Genomic DNA, 18,229 nt, shown 5'->3' with positions numbered 1-18,229 from the left:
ACCACCCCATCCCCATCCCCATACCCATGCTCTCTCACTCTTTTACCTGCTCTCATTCATGGTAATGACTTACTCAATTACTGAATTTAAACAGGAATTCCCTTTAATTTATAACGAGAGTATAATGCAATAAATTTCTCGAATAATTGCACTGGATAAATAATTATTATTCAATTAATCATGGACTCTCCAGTTAATTGTAACTATTATCGTTTAATAGAATAAGAATGACAACTATAATAATTATATCGTTCGGGAATTTTTATAACATATATTACGTTAAAAGAAAAATATTATTGGTATTCAAATGGAAAAGTATATTGTTATATTAATAGGATTTTGTAGTTATGTGGTATATGTGTCGAAATGTGATTGAAGCGTGCATTTTGTATGTAGATTTATTTTTGTGTGAGTGATTGCTATTTTTACTCATTTATTACGACTTACTTTTCTATTATCTTAATTTCTTTCATTTTTCTCTCCTTTTTTCTTTCTTTTATCTATCATTCGAGTTTACTAATCCTTGATAAGTGCTTTGGATTTTTAATTTATTTTCTCATATATTCTATTTTAATTTTTTATATTAATTATAATTATTATTATTTAATTTATGTTTCTATTTATGAATAGTGTCTTGTAGAGTAAGACTAACAAGTTATAATTGTCAAGTTAAACGTGCACGCTTATAGGAAGATTCTCATTACGATTTGATAATAATAAAGTCATTTGTGAATGTCAAGAGTAGTTTAAAAATGTAGAAAATTCATCGGACTCGATACAATTTTTCAAATGGATAAAGTATTGTGTAACTCCGGGCACATGCACGAGTCCTATGTCAAATGGAAAAAAAAAACGAAAACAAGAAACAAAAAAAAAGCAAAAAAAAAACATATTCCCAAACGCAATGATGTAGGAATAGAAAGAAAAGGACGGGTTCATTAGTATCAATAGTTATAACGAACCTCATTCAGTAGTATTATTCTACAAGATACATTACATACTAATTTAATTTTTCGTTTCCAGCATTGTACACACCCACGTACCATCCAATAATTTAATTTGTCCCCGTTTAGTTAATTACAATTGATTTCGATAATTCCGCTTCGTATGTACCATACACTTGATTATGATTTTTATTTTATCATTTGGCAAGTAAAGTTTGCGCGACTGCGCGTGTGCGTGTTGCGCGCGCGTGTGCGTGTGTATGCTGGCTGTAGGTGAGCGCGGAGTGGATGTGAGAGTGCGTGATGATGAGCTTAGTTGAGCTTGAGGCACGTAGAGGCGCAAAGTACTGACGTATTTCAACCGTACATTGCAGTACCGGGAGATCCTCAGAACGTGAAGGCTACCGCGATAAACTCGACGGCGATATACGTTGAGTGGGAGCCGCCGAAGGTCAAAGAGCGCAACGGCATCATACGGGGATATCACGTTCATGTGCAAGAGGTTCATGAAGAGGTCAGTATCTCGTTGCTTTTATTTTTATAAGTAAGCCACCGAGCAACGCTCTCAACTGACGGTGACATCCTATGATGCTGCGCGACAAAATTTCACAGCCCTTTGAGTACTAGAAATTTCCGTCCCTGGTTACGAGGAATCCTAATTGACTATTCTCCGATATATCCCACCCCTCTTTCTACCTGCCTCCCAAAAAATTTCAGAGCTCCATTTCATTGTTAATTCTGGTACGGAAACTATTCACCGGTACTTGATACTATTTTACTATCCATTACATCGTGTATATATCCAATATATATATATACATATGACTACAATCATTCATATTGTACTATCTATTATAATGATAAAATAGATTAAATTTAAATGAGCCATACGCCAGTGTATTTATTACCTGCTATATTTATACCAAAAAAATTTTTACTGAATACGAAACTTTGATTTGCATAAATATCGTTTAAATTAACTACGTCTAACTTGAAAAACAATATTTCGAATTGTTGTAACAAAAAACTTTATTTAATGATAAATAATGATGATTAAAAAAAAAAAACAAAGAAAAAATTAATAAATAAAAATAAATAATCAGTGTACTAAAATCGATTATTTATACAACTCGAATCTATTGATGTAAAAAGTTTCGAGCAAATATTTAAACGCTTCGAGTGAAATACGATTGAAACAACGTGTCGCATCCATTGAATTATATTGCGAATTTCACTCTCATTCTCTCTCTCTCTCTCTCTCTCTCTCTCTCTCTCTCTCTCTCTCTAAATGTTTGTGAAATAAATAAATAGTATAACTGCTGATAACTGATTTAGGCTATATCATCGAATGCAAATTGTAAGTCATTAAAATAGTATTATATACAATATAAATAATGCTAATGTAATATTATGCTAATAGCTCGTTTGATTATAAGAAGAAAATTGGAATTGTGATTGATTAATTAGATGTTATATCCTACGTTAAATTAACTAAATTAATAACATGAAAACTAATATTACTTGAAAGTACGAGGAACTGGTTCAAAGAAATTATATCGAACATTATTAATCTGATAATATATTGGAATTGTTTTCTTGTGAGACTTTATTTGTTCGCATAATATTGCATAATACAGAGACATTATAATATGCATAATGTCGGTATAATAATAATTTAAACGCACTTACAATATGAAAAAATAAAATTATAACGAGACTTTACAGTAAATTAAGAAACATGAAAAACATTTATACTAACCGGAAGAAAAGTTAAATATCAGTTCTTAGAATAATAGCTCTTATGCATTTGTATGCAAAATGAGTAAAAATTAGTATACGTTCTTTTTGCAATAAGTCGCTGTTCTTTATTTCTTTCAATTCTTCTCAACAGTCAAATAATCATGAATATTTATTCTACTTCATTTACGAAATTTCATAAAAATACAACAAAAAAAGAAACAAAAAACAAAAACTAATAAAATGAAAATATCGTCTTAAACTCGAGCATAAAAATTATCCAACTATGTTTAATGCAAAAGGATTTTAAGATTTTATAATAAACGAAAAATTCAGTATAAAAATGTCCACCTTCACCTCACAATAATAACTTCAATATTATGCAAATTGGCATACCTTTCTTTCTCTAAATACACGTTTCTGACTTCCCCGTCCCAGTGTATCCGCATTGTTATTATAATTACCGCTTCTTTTTCTTTTTTTTCAAAATATTTACATAAATACATTATTCAAAGGTAAAATTCGGCAATAAAAAGTTTTCTATCTCGTCTAAAAATCGATAACGTTGGCCAATTTCGCTTATTGACCGATCTCGCGTACGAGCCTAAGTTCCCTTAAAAACAAACAAAAAACCCAAAAAGAAAGCAAAAGAAAACCGCTGTAAAATTCGATGCCTAACGCGACAATAATGAATAATAAATTGTTAGAATAAGAATCAACTGAACGAGCCGATCCGTAATATAATCCTCGAGGAAAACGTCCTCTACGCAAACATAAGTGGACTGCAGCCCGACACTCGCTACGACGTTCAAGTGGCTGCTTTGACAAGGAAGGGGGATGGAGCGAGATCCGTACCCGTTCATGTGAAAACTCCTGGTGGCGTGCCGAACAGGCCCCAAGTGAACGTCAAGTAAGTCAAAGATGGAGCGTTAAATCCATAGTCTCGTCCTATGTAAGCGAAGTAACTTAAGGAAACAGGCATTACGAGCCTTGATTTCATATTGTCATAGCGAAGACAATGCCACAATGGCGTCGCATGAACAGACGAGAATGATTATTACGCCCAGGTTAAGTGCGAATGTGGGATATTGATTTTTAAAATTCGATTTCTATTTTATGCACAGAGTTATAAGTCGAGAGGATCCCATTGAGATAGAGCTGGAGTGGAAAAGGCCGAGTGAAACATTTGGCCAGATCTTGGGTTACAGGATACGATATGGAATTAAAAATCAGACGATGAGAGAGCATTTTATTGACGGAGACAAGCAGTTCACGTACAGAATCAAAGATCTTGGTATGATTTATAGATTATTGATAGTTTAATTGTTATTGGAAAGCATTTTTCGTCTGTTGTAAGGAGTGTGCCGTTGAATACGGTTTTTTTTTTTTTTTTTTTTTGGATAATTAGAATCAGTAGATTTGAAATAATGTGCTTTACCATAAATAACGTAGGATAATTTAAATAACTCGGACAAAATAAATTATGCCTCTTTTTTTTTTTTGAAAAACTATGGAATAATATGTATTACTGGGAATAATAGAAAAAAAAACGAAATATATTCTCAGTGAAAGTAAGTAAAAAATACAAAAATTCTTTGTGTCTGGTAGCTAATATTTAATTAAAAATATAGATTTTTACAAGTCTTTACAAGTCTGCTATCCTTTATATTTATATAAGTATTTTCAACTGTTATTTGTAATTATTTCTTTACATTTTCTGCTGAAAAACTCGGAAAAACATCGGAAAATTAGGATTCTTCTTAATACTATGCTCATAACTGAATAAAGTTTTTATTATAATAATTACGATTGCTTTTTATTTTTGTTTTTATTTATAATAATAATAAATGTCAAGTCGTATCATTATAAATTATCGTCTTGCTTGGAAATGGTTCGGAAACTCATTAAATAATTTCAATCTTCATCTATATAGTCACGACCTCGTACCTTCTTTAGAATTCCTATTTATTATTTCTCACAATATTGCTTCTTATCTGTTAGTAGTGCATTACCATGATCTACTTAGAACTTTCTTGTCATAATGTTGGAAGATAATATAATGACATGACGAAAAAATCCACCTCATTCGTTAAAAAAAAAAATAAAAAAAAAAAATTATAAAATATCACTCGATAGTTCAGAAGTTGTACAATCTAATTTTTCCTTTGTAATGAAACTGATAATTAATTGTAAGGATATATTATATTGTGTTTGCTCGAATCCCTAATCACGTGAGATCTTTTCATCGTGATTGCACATGCAACTAATTTCTCCATATCCATGTTAAATTAAAATCTTTTCATATTATTATATGAAGACTTGCTCAAAGGCAAGATAGACTATTAAAATGGAGCTTAATTAAGTTACTCGACATTCGCATATTTTCTAATTATGATTAATTATAATATGATTAATATCTGCAAATGAGGCTAGTTAATTAATTGTAACTATGACATTTTCCACTTTGCACGTACGAGAATTTCAGATCTCTTCAGAGCGGACTTAAATGAGACTTTGGGGACTGTTTTCTAGAGTCACATAATAATGAATCCCAGAGCTCATAATTAATTTTAATAAGCTTGCGTTGCTAAAATAATTATTCTTTTCCGACGATACATAAAATAATATACTGAATTGCTAGATATCACTACCTATCCGATTAATATAATAACAAATTTATCGAAAAGGAACCATACTGTTGTAAAATCCCATATTCATATTCTATCGATTAAAAACTGCAATCGTTATAACATGGTTACGCAATTTGAATCGACAATACATTAAAATTTCTTCAATTATTATAAATTTTTCGAAATGTACATAAAAATTGGCAAGAATTAGATTTTTTTTTTCTTTAAAAAAATTAAATTACTTTATTCGTTTTTCCAGATTCTTTAACATGATTTTAAAACTTTATGAAAATAACAAAACTTAATGGCGTTTTCAAATCCAACGTTCAATCGAATTTAAAATTTTTTTTTTTTTTTATTCCTTTTTTTCATAAAACTCATCGTTGCTGTGTAATAGGGTTTTCGTATTTTCTAATATTATTTAGTATATATGAAACACAAAACACAAAACCAAAAGAAACTAAAAACAATACCAACGATCGTACTTTTAACATTGATAAAATCACAATCGAATACATCGGTAATTCAGTTTAAATAGTCGGGCGCAAAAATTTCACGATCCATTCGCTTATTTTCTACATTTTATAAAATTACTAGATTCGTTATATAATGCTATTTACGATTTGCTGCGAATTATCCATTAGCCGTACGCCTCGCGCTATTAGCATGTGAAATTCTTTGATTATCTTGCATGCCACCAATTCGCTCTGCATCTTGAAAAAACAAAATGAAGTATGTAGAAAGATAAAGTGAAAAAGATTTAAAATGCGTATATTTAAATATTTAATAACGTAAGTTGGTCAAATTATCGCTATTATCAAATTATATGTTTCTTTTTTTTCTACACGTAAGCCATCAAAGTCTAACTAATAAAATCCAAATTACCTACGTAAATTGATGAAAAAATAAAATGGCCGAAATTGCGAGTAACAAGGTAAAAAAATATTTTCGACTCTGGGAATTCTATTAACTAAGAATATCGCGAGACTTGTGACTAATTTAACGAATTTCGCGTCTAAGTATAATGGTTTACTATGCGCAAATACTCATATAATTTACAATCATAGCAAAACTTTTAAATAAATCGAATTTATCCACTTTCACGAATTGACGTTAATTTGTGTTTGTTTCTCCGCGATAGTTGCTGCTACTGCGTAAAACTTCATTTTAATGTAAAATATTTCACGTATCTTACTTAACGGTAATTGTCTCAAAATCCACGTGACATTAAAATGTATTAAAGAGCCTTGAATTCATTATTTGACTTAAGGAAACAGCCCCTGAAGTCTCATTCAAATCTGCACTTCACAAGATTGATATTGTCCCTGTTAGAGCAAAGACTGCTTGAATATTTAGGGTAATGTTGTTCTCCTGAAACTGTTATTTACCTCGAGCGTTGCCACACTGTGTCTCATGCGTCGTCTTTCCGCCCTTTCAACTGATAGCAAATAAGAAAATGACAATAACAAAATGTATAGCCGAAACGTCCCACATTATGTTTACATTATGACCGCAGCAAATACTCTTCTTCTAGCAACTTAATATATATTTCAACGCTCTCTCCCTAGTACTTTTAATTATAAATTTATAATGCCGATAAAAGAAATGCTTGAAGATTTTATTACATTTAATTAAGGAGATTTCGTAGGCACTTTTGTTCAGAAAAAGTCTTTACAAGTGGAGTGAAAAAAGCTATGATAAATACAGATACCCGACACTCATTGATAACACTGATTAAAAAAAAAAATTGCAATTCAGTATACAATTTGTTTAAATTTAATATTTGAAATACGTTTTTTTTTTTTTTCATTTTTGTTTGGTGTATTAATCCAAAGAGGTGAAATAATTTTTTTTTATTTAAAAAAAAATACGAATTTTTAGAAAAATTCCTCTCAACTCGTGCGATAACAATTTACCTCACGTAAAATTCACATATTCTTAAATTTATTAAAATCAGTTGGAGTCTACATTATGAAAATTATGTCGCAAAAATGAAGAAGAAGAAAAAGTAGAATCGATATTTTTATTTATAATGCAAACAATGCGTACACTTTACTGCTACCAATCAACGATCATAAGATTTTGTTTGAAATATAAAATTAGCTGCATCTTATTCCGAAAGCCTATTTATTTTATAAGAAAATATTATGCATTTGCTTAATCAAACGTCTAATAACTAATAAAGGGTGACATTATAGAGGGTCTTATAAATGCTAAATATCCCGTTAGTGCCATCTAACGGGCACGAAGCATAGGCCTGCAAAGTTACTGTAATGAACAATGGAAGCCTTCACTTAGACAAATGTACAAATGATCGTATTCCAGAGTGGGCGGAATGCGAGCATATAATATAATAATAATGGCAATGGTAACAAGAGGATGCGCCACAATGCGTTTTAGAGAAGGATGCGACGAGCATCTAGTCGTATAAAATTCTCAAAAATTAGCATATTATTATTGATTATTGATTATTAATTATTGATTATTGATTAGTGATTATTGAATTATATTGCCCCGTAATATAATGCCTTTAGAATATCCTCGTGAATAGAGTTACGAAGTAATTGATATTGTCAATGTTCGCGCTTTTTTGCGTTAAGTCTTAAAAAGTAATAGTTCTTATGAAAAATGTATGGGCAAACGTGATCATTGAGGTCCTGACTTTTGCAGAGGAGCGAGGCGTCGACTACGAGTTTCGTATTGCCGGAAAAAATAACATGGGCTACGGTCAGGAGCAAGTACGCAATTGGTTTTGCCAGGAAAGCGCACCCTCGAGCTCGCCTACGAGCCTCTTCTTCAAGTTCCAGACTCCGGATACTGTCTGCGTCACGTGGGAATCGCCACCGTCGCAGTTCAGGAACGGCCAAATCGTCTCATACAACGTGCAGTTCCAAAAGAAGAACGACCGATCCGTCGAGGTGATTGACGATTTTACGACCGATTACTACCCGTTGTCTTTGATAATATCCAATCATGTACATCGTACAATGCTAAGCCTCTTCTGGTGGTACAAGGCGGCGAAGGGCAGAGGGGCTGTCATGCATTTAATTTGCAGTTTAAAATATTCTCACTATTTAACTTAATTAATTAAAATTAAAATTGTTCTTTCGAACGATAACATAAGACATTGTATCCGATGCCATGATATTCACATGTGCCATAAACTATTTTGTTGTTTTTCAATTTTCTAACACTTTAGAAATAGTTGGACACCATATCTTTGATTACAACCCAAACAAAGCCCACTGGGCATTAAAAACATGTATACGTTATCGTTTCAGTAGAAGAACTCATGGCATATTCAAAATTAAATATAACCTTAAACAAAATGTCACACAATGTATTTCAACAGATTTCTCGCAACGTCACGAAAACACGGGCAGTTTTTACAAATCTTGAGGAAAACACCGAATACGTATTTCACGTGAAAGCCTACACTAAGTCCGGCGGTGGTCCCTACTCCGAAAAGATCACTATTCCAACGGATAAGGATATAGGAAGGGCGCCAATGTCGGTGAAAGCTATCGCCACGTCGGAATCCAGCGTTGAGGTTGGTTAAGTTCTCACGTTTACCTACCATAATGGCTTTCTCGATAAATAGTAACATTTAAGGAACAAAGCGAAAGAGCGGAAAATATCGATTCATCGGATAATAGTAAAGCCAAATTCCTTCGCGTCAATCTCTTATTTCTTTAATATTCTTTAAAGCTCTAAATTTAAAAGACACGAAAATGACAGATTAAAATATTCGCATGAATTGTAACGCGTTAAAATTGTCCCGAGTGAAATAAAAATTTTTGATAAACAAAAAGTCCACTTTCATTTGATATAAAATTAATCCATAAAGTGCGCGTTTCCGTAGTTGTGTCTATCAACATTGAAATTAAACTAATTAAAATGAATATTTGATAGCTGCGATTCTTTAAAGAGAGAGAGAGAGTGTGTGGGTGGGTGGGTGGGTGGGTGTGTGTGTGTGTGTGTGTGTGTGTGTGTGTGTGTGTGAAGGGTGGGTAGGAGAGAACGTAAGCGGAAGTAATGTGTAAAAATGTTTGTTAATGTGGCAGGTTTGGTGGGAGCCAGTGCCGAATCGCGGCAAGATAATTGGCTATCAAATTTTCTACACGACAACAGCTGTGGAAGACCTGGACGAGTGGAAGACGAAAACGGTCGGACTCACCGAATCCGCCGATCTCCTGAACCTCGAGAAATTCGACGAGTACGCGGTGGCGGTGGCAGCCCGCTACAAGGACAGCCTCGGCCGCCTCAGCGACAAAGTCACGGTAAAGGTGAACCCGGAGGACGTGCCGCTGAACCTCCGGGCACCCGAGGTCTCCACGCACTCGATGAGGCTTTCATGGTCGCCGCCGATCAAGCTCAACCCCATCAACTACAAGGTGTCGTTCGACGCCGTCAAGGAATTCGTCGACTCGCAGGGCATCACGCAGACGCAGCTCGTCCCGCGGCGCACCATTTTACTCGACTCGCAGATGCTCTTCACGGACGTTAAGGACCTCCAACCCTTCACCACCTACAATGTCAATGTGAGCGCGGTGCCACCCGATGAGCAGTACAGGCCACCTTCCAAGATAACCGTCACCACTCAAATGGCCGCACCCAAGCCAATGGTTGGACCTGCCTTCTACGGTGTCGTCAATGGCGAAGAAATTCAGGTACGATCCTCGCTGCATCGATCCCATGTCCATCCACAAGAGCTTTTAACCTTACATTTAAGCTCTTATTTACGTTCATATGTTTGCTTTTTTGTGTTTATTTTTCAACCACCTCATTGGTTAGTAAGTATCGAGCTAAAAAGCTAGGATCAGTTGTGATTTATCCTTAATCCCGCCAATACCTTAAAACTCATATTCTCAATTCATATTCTCAATTTAAAACATTTTTCTCTGGAAATTATCTAAATACATCTAAGTAGATGCAAACAATATGTGCTTATTGAAAAACTGTCGAAAAATATGGAAATTAGCTCGTTATAATGGAATGCATCATAAAAAGGAAATAAAAAAACAAAACAAAAAACTGCTTACATAATAATCAATTATAATATTAATTTTAGTAATGCGATCGTTAAAAATATCGTGCAAAATTCAACCTAATGCAAATAAAAGGCGGAAAAGTCCTTAGGCCTTGAATTTTTCGAGTTAATGTAAAGTTGCGCCTCGTTACTTTCCTCCATTGTATCCTGAAAAAATAATTTCACTCGAATTTTGACAGTTTGACAATAAAATAACGAATATTTTAACTATCAATTTAAAATTTCAAACAAAGAGAAACTCTTTTTTGTGCTTCTTTAGCTTCTTAGATACTTTTTACACGAGACATTTCCTTAACTAATAAACTAATAAAAATAAATGAATAAGACATTACTTGATATATAATTTCACAATATTTTGAATTAAACGTTACAGGTTATTTTACCACAAGCCTCGGAAGAATATGGACCAATATCACATTACTACCTGGTCGTAGTTCCTGAGTCCCTTGAGACTGTGAATAAACATCCCGACGAATTCACCGAAGACATGATCGTGGGAAAAAATTCGAAAGAGGGCAATGTGCTCAAGCCTTACATTACCGCCAAGTTTCCACATAGAGATATACCTTACACTTTTCACTTGGGCGACGGGGGAACTTATGAGAGTTACGTAAATAAAAAATTAGATAAAGGAAAAAGATACAGGATATTCGTGAGAGCCATTGTCGATACACCAAGAAAGGTAACGTCAACTCCCTTACAAATAACAATTGACGAATTGATAAATTGACTATATATATATATATATATATATATATATATATATATATATATATATATATATATACATATATATATATTATATAATTTCCAAGTGCACGCAATGTATTAAAATTTATCAATTGTTGCTTAATCCTCGTTTTACAAAAGATATTGTAGGATGTGCAATTGATATTGACTGACTTATTATATATGCATTACACATACTTCGTCAAAGTCATACGACCATCCATAGAATTTTAAACAATAATTTCACAATATTTGCGATATTTTTGTACTAATAATAACAATAATAACAATAATAATAATAATAATAATAACAACAACGACAACAATAATAATAATAAAAACAACGACAACAATAATAATAATAATAACAACAACAACAATAATAATAATGGTAATGATAATGGTAATGATAATTCGTAATGTTTTTATGCAATTTTATGCAAAGAACGGAATAATTTTATTTATCCCTTGTTTACGAAACTCGGCACCAATTTACACAACCTTTGCAGCATTTGTATACGTCGTCTCCGTTTTCCGAGTATTTGTCATTGGACATGAGAGAGCCCCCTCCCGGCGATCCTCCACGTCGTCCAAATCCCGATGCGCCGATTGACGGAAATCCTGAAGTTTCGGTCGATATTAGTGGCCAAGAACCAGGCATGGTATGGGTCGTAGGTCCCATAATTGCCGCACTTATGGTCAGCGTTTGCTTGGTACTCTTATTTGTTATTAAAAAGTGAGTATCAGCAATGTCGGGCATTATTTATTCATCGATACCCTCATTATCAACCAATTGGAATGCACAATTTAACCAATCTAACGTCAAAAGTAGATTTTTTTTTCTGACACAAAAGGCTATGGTGAATGAACAATTGGAAAAAGTTGTGCTAAATGAGAGATTTTGCCAAAGATCGCAAATGTATTTGATAGCATAATAATACTTTGTAAGCATTAATAAGCATTTTATCCCAGATGAAGCATATCGTTAACACGAGCGATTTAATATTAACAATAGTAGATAATTGCATTTTGCTATAAATTGTCAAACAATTTATTTCAATTCATTTCAATTTACTTCAATTCATTTCATTTGAAAAAGCAAACGAAAAACTTGCCGGAAATTCCATTATCCCCATACACGTATCATAAAGTCAGTCGAAGGCTGTCTGTCGTTCATTTGCCGCCAATAATCAATCAGGATATAATGAGAGATGCAAGGTGACGTTATACGACATTAAATGAGCAAAAATTCCAGGCGTAGGCAGCCATGTAAGGCACCCGACCAGACAGCAGTCACGCGTCCCCTGATGTCCGCTGATATAAGCTCGAATCACGCTCCGTCCGATCCCGTAGAAATGCGTCGCCTCAATTTCCAAACTCCTGGAATGATCTCTCATCCACCCATACCGATAAGCGAGCTCAGTAATCATATCGAGCGACTGAAAGCGAACGACAATCTCAAGTTCAGCCAGGAGTACGAGTCTATTGAGCCTGGACAGCAGTTTACCTGGGATCACTCAAATATGGAGGTTGGTTAGCACGATTTTCTATTTCAAACATTACGTATCGACATCATTCCACTTTATCGAGAATAATATTTCACATATTCTTTTTTATTCTTTTGTTCGATACTTGAACCTATTTTATCGTGCCTCGTTTACTATTATCCCTTAATCGTATTAATCGGCTTATGGCGTTACGATGCGACACGGGGATTTATTTCTTTTTCTTTGTTGCATTCTTTGTTGTTTTTTGTAATATTAGAATAGGTAAAAGAAGTTGATATCAATAACAATATTAATATGCTATGCTTGTCATAATAATGATAATAATGACAATATTCATGACGACGACGACGATTATGATAAACTACAATTTAAATTAGGTGAATACTTCGAAGAACCGCTACGCGAACGTTATAGCTTACGATCACTCGAGAGTGATTCTGCAGACGTGCGACGGCAAAACGCAAATTACTGCGACGGATACAGAAAACAAAATGCATACGTGGCCACGCAGGGACCGCTACAAGAGACCTTTGCTGACTTTTGGAGAATGTGCTGGGAGCTGAGGTCAAGCACGATCGTCATGATGACGAAGCTAGAAGAACGAACGAGGATCAAATGTGATCAATATTGGCCAGCCAGAGGAACTGAGAGTTACGGCCAAATGCAAATCACGATAAGCGACGTGCAGGAGCTCGCCACTTATTGTATCCGAACATTCCAAGTACGTAACGTTTACTTGCTACGTTTTTTTTTTTTATTTTTTTTTTTTTTTGTCATTACAAATATTTAAATGATCGAGGAAAGCATTAATCGGGATTTAGTTTGAAGTATGAAAGCAGAATATCCCGTCTCTCTCTCTCTCTCTCTCTCTCTCTCTCTATCTCTCTCTCTCTACCTTGTAAACGCATGTGACTATTTGCATACGAAGTGACTCATTTAATGTGAAATGCCGACAATATATCGACATCGCTACTTTTTTCATTGCACTTTTTTCGTAATACATCCAAAATAGACAAGGGGCCTGGGCTTGCCACATGATCCATGGCTCACTACAACAAACATAAAATTTAAAATAAAAAAATTTTAATTACGACTCGTCCTCCCTTTTTGGCCGTCAACGAGGCGGCATCGAGCTTAAGGCTTCGAGGATATATGCTAACGGCGCACTTATCGCTTACGTAGGTATGTAGACACGGCTACCCGGAGCGCCGCGAGATCAAGCAGCTGCAGTTCACGGCCTGGCCGGACCACGGAGTGCCCGAGCATCCGGCGCCGTTCCTCCAGTTCCTGCGCCGCGTGCGCACCCTCAACCCCGCGGACAGCGGCCCGCTGATCGTCCATTGCAGCGCGGGCGTCGGTCGCACGGGTTGCTTCATCGTCATCGACTCGATGCTCGAGCGCATCAAACACGAAAAGACGATCGACATCTACGGCCACGTCACCTGCCTCCGAGCCCAGCGCAACTACATGGTCCAGACCGAGGACCAGTATATTTTCATCCACGACGCCCTCCTGGAGGCGGTCATTTGCGGTTAGTCTCCACGCCATCTCATAACTATCTTTCGATCGATCAAAAATCCGAGTCGAAAAACCGTGTCCTGACACGGCCTTTTCGTCCTGGTTCGTGTCAAATTTATGGTCAAATGGCTTATTAAGACGAGACAGTCCTCATTGTAGGTGTTACCGAATTTAAGGCCAAATTGCCAAATTCGTGATTGAGTATAAATTTGAATAAATTGAATTTATTGTAAGAACATTGTCGATAAAGGTCATTCGACGATCGACGATACAACTTTTTGATCTTTCTCACTATAAATTTTCAACAAAAATATATATATTAAATGATAAAAATATCATAATTCTTGCGCCATGATTATGTATAGTAAAACCGCGAAACAAAAAAATAACGACGACGACGACGACGACGACGACGACAACAACAACAACAACAATAAAGAATAACGAAAATAATTAATCGATAAATATTCAATAGGTAATACGGAGGTCCCAGCCAGAAACTTGCACTCACATATCCAAAAGCTCATGCTGCCGGAGATCGATAATATAACGGGAATGGAGCTGGAATTCAAGAAGCTGTCGAATATTAAGGCGGACTCGACGAGATTCATATCGGCGAATTTGCCCTGCAACAAACACAAAAATCGACTAGTCCACATTTTGCCTTACGAATGCACCAGGGTATGCCTACAGCCACAGAGAAACATCGAGGGGTCGGATTACATTAATGCGAGCCTGATCGATGGATATCGGTATCGGAGCGCTTACATCGCCACTCAGGGTTCGTATTCCATACCGAGAGCGTTACGCGTCCCGTTCCCGTTCCCGTTCCCGTTCCCGTTCCCGTTCCCGTTCCCGTTCCCGTTCCCCGTCACCGCGTTTCACACACCGAGGCTGAAAATCTACGTTTACAGGCCCATTGAACGACACGACGGATGACTTCTGGCGCATGCTCTGGGAGCACAACTCGACGATCGTCGTGATGCTGACGAAGCTGAAGGAGATGGGCCGCGAGAAGTGCCATCAGTATTGGCCGTCGGACCGCTCGATCCGCTATCAGTGCTTCGTCGTCGATCCAATCGCCGAGTACAACATGCCCCAGTACATTCTGCGGGAGTTCAAGGTAACGGACGCCCGGGACGGCTCGAGCCGCACCGTACGCCAATTCCAGTTCATCGACTGGCCCGAGCAAGGCGTACCCAAGTCCGTCGATGGTTTCATTGACTTCATCGGGCAGGTGCACAAGACGAAGGAGCAGTTCGGCCAGGACGGGCCCATCACCGTCCACTGCAGCGCGGGCGTCGGCAGGACCGGGGTCTTCATCACCCTCAGCATCGTCCTCGAGAGAATGCAATACGAGGGTGTGGTCGACATCTTCCAAACCGTCAGAATACTGCGCACTCAACGCCCGGCTATGGTTCAGACCGAGGTCAGTTAGCAAATTGATCCATTGAGCCCATCATTGCGCCTTTTACAGCACGAATTGTCGGTATCCTTAATTTCGAGCACCGCTGGCGTCGAATATCACGCCACTCCTTTAAATCTATCGCTTTTCATTCTTCCATTTGCTCTTGTTCTCCCGTCAATCATAATTAATTGGGCATAAATAATCGGCTCTGGGCCGATAAACCGTCTTCTTACCTAGCAATGACGAGATTATTGTGTAATTGCGTTAAAGTCCATTGTGACCGTTCGTTACGGCAACTGCCGGGTCGCACGGAGCTCCTAAAAGTTCGCTAACAAGTCGCTCGCATCCGTTTCAGGACCAGTACCAGTTTTGCTACCGCGCCAGTCTGGAGTACCTAGGCTCGTTCGACCACTACGCCAACTGACAGCCAGAAAGCCGCGAGCTGAGGGAACCGACGAGGGAGAGGGCCGATCGGCCGAGAAGCCGCGACCACACGATCGAGCGGGCGGCCAAGGTGCGCAAGGTCTAGTGGTACGACGAACTCTCGTCGTCGTCGCCGCCGCGCCATCGTTACTATCCTCATGATCATTACGATGATCGCCATCAGCATCATCGTTATGAGCAGGAGCATCGCCACAAGCAGGATCGTTATCATGATTGTCATGATTACCATGATTATCATGATCATCGTCGTCAACATAATCCTCATCATCGAGCAGCGGCCAGTCATCGTCACCATCGCTATCAGCATCGCGCGGCCTCGTCGTCTGGCTTATCCGCGAGCGACTTCGACGAGTGCTAAGTGTCCTCGTGTCCCGGAAGGCGCTCAATCGATTAGAGCGATTGGCAAACGGTGCCGAAGAAGGACAATCGGCAACGTCCTAACGCAGATGGACGTTATGCGCGCACTTGCACATGCGCACGCGCGCGCGCGCGCGTATACTAAAAGCTAAGTTCAAAAAGGACGAGTGTCCCTCGGATGTCCCGAACGCTTCCTCAGCGGCCGAGCCTCTAACCTAATTTAGCGATTATACTAAGCGGTGGATTCCTTGCAACTTCCGTACATATCTCGAACATGCGAACGAGCGTTGGAATTTAATACATACATTTACAGCTTTTTTTGGAATTCATGTTTACTTTTTTCGAGGCCTCTTTACGAGCATTTCTATCGCGTGGGAGTTATCCTTGTACACACGAGTAAGAAGTAGTGCCCATCGACCAAATCCGACCGAGTCTGGACATTGATTCGGTCCGAGGTGTTAATAGCGCCCTCGACTCAAAATACTTGAATAATTATGTTTGATTTCTCTCTACTTACGCAGTTATTGATTGATTAACCAATCGAGTGAATTGTCAAAATACGCGCTGTAACGTTCATTAATCAACGAATGTCCTGCATGAATTTTTTAGAATTCAATTTTAGAAGCAAAGATTAATTACCGAACATCGAAATCAATTATAGACCCAAATCCTTATTGAAAATTGGGTTTCGTGTGCCTTCCTTGGTAACTTGTTCTTAAGCTACAAAGGTGTTGGCTAGTTTCGTCGGTCAAACAATCTTCGCTAAAATTTACCAATGCTAATAGAGCGACGAAATTCCAAAAATAGCTGTTAGATCTTCTTATCGAAGCTACGTTTTTAATGATAATTTCTCAGAGTGTATGAAAGAAAGCTGAACAAAGTTGATAAAATGAATTTTCAACACGTGGATGAATAAAGAAGGAGAGGAAAAAAACAAGAACAATGTCATACTGCCAAATCGACAATTATTAAGAGAAATAATGCTATATACATTATTTACGATAGAGAACTTCTTAATACTTAACGTAACATGATTTTTAGTGTGTAAGTAATCATCGTAAGTTTAGTCAAGTTATGCAAGGAACCATTAGATACGCGAAGAAGAAGAAGAAGAAGAAGAAGAAGAAGATGATGATGATGATGATGATGATGAAGTTGAAATACTAGTAGTAGTAGTAGTAGTAGTAGTAGTAGTAGAAGGAGGTGGGAAAAAATTGTAAGTTTTCCCTAAAAAGCGATGTGCTATGGCGATCCATTTAATGATTTAGTTAAAAAAATGGAACGTAAGCACCAAATCATCCATGTGAATAATTAATGAGAGAAAGAGAAATAGTAGCACTGAATGTTAAAATCAACGGTTGTTGTCCCGTGGCTTTCGTTGTTCCCTATCACATGTACAAAGTCAAGCTTCTTCAAACATACGTCATTTCACACTTCCTATGCTAAATCAATTTATAGTTCATAGTTTATCATGACGATTAATACAACCCGAAGAAAAAAAGTTATTCACAACGTGTTTTATTTGAGGACAGTTTTTCTTCTTTTTTTTTTTTTTTTTTTTTTTTTTTAAATATTTTTCTTTTCTTTCGTTTGCACTTTTAATACGCGTTCTTGACGACTATTGGTAATATCGTTACTAAGTGATTTTTTTAAATATTTGATTTTACAATGTAATTTTAATGAATATTATTATATTTGATCCTTTACAATCAATTTAATCTATTTTAATTTTAATTAAAAAAATTATTAACTTTTGTACAAAAATGTTCAAATGCGTTGTTTTGCTAATGTATTATTATTCTTATTGAGTTTAATTGAATGTAATTATTTTCAATTACATTCAAACTGTTGTACATAACTGTTTTACCGGTATTTAATAAAACGTTCAAAGATAATTTAAATGA

At 36.5% G+C, this 18,229-nt stretch overlaps 1 protein-coding gene across 1 annotated transcript in view; it reads left to right on the top strand.

The window, feature by feature from the left end:
* The window catches only part of Lar (tyrosine-protein phosphatase Lar), a 187,645-nt gene extending 171,189 nt beyond the window's left edge, over positions 1-16,456 (top strand). Inside the window, 15 exon segments of the mRNA XM_011495886.1 lie at positions 1,319-1,458; positions 3,389-3,591; positions 3,806-3,975; positions 7,982-8,229; positions 8,664-8,861; positions 9,376-9,981; positions 10,735-11,043; positions 11,600-11,826; positions 12,346-12,619; positions 12,976-13,051; positions 13,054-13,319; positions 13,781-14,129; positions 14,592-14,897; positions 15,031-15,545; positions 15,880-16,456. Coding sequence (XP_011494188.1) covers positions 1,319-1,458; positions 3,389-3,591; positions 3,806-3,975; positions 7,982-8,229; positions 8,664-8,861; positions 9,376-9,981; positions 10,735-11,043; positions 11,600-11,826; positions 12,346-12,619; positions 12,976-13,051; positions 13,054-13,319; positions 13,781-14,129; positions 14,592-14,897; positions 15,031-15,545; positions 15,880-15,948 — 3,956 coding nt within the window. The 3' untranslated portion in view covers positions 15,949-16,456.
* Positions 16,457-18,229: the final 1,773 nt, after the last annotated feature.

Source organism: Ceratosolen solmsi, unplaced genomic scaffold (assembly GCF_000503995.2).
Source record: "Ceratosolen solmsi marchali unplaced genomic scaffold, CerSol_1.0 scaffold11, whole genome shotgun sequence".
Taxonomy (NCBI): Eukaryota; Metazoa; Arthropoda; class Insecta; order Hymenoptera; family Agaonidae; genus Ceratosolen; species Ceratosolen solmsi.
Note: the sequence above shows the minus strand (reverse complement) of the source record. Positions and strands in the feature narration are given on the sequence as shown.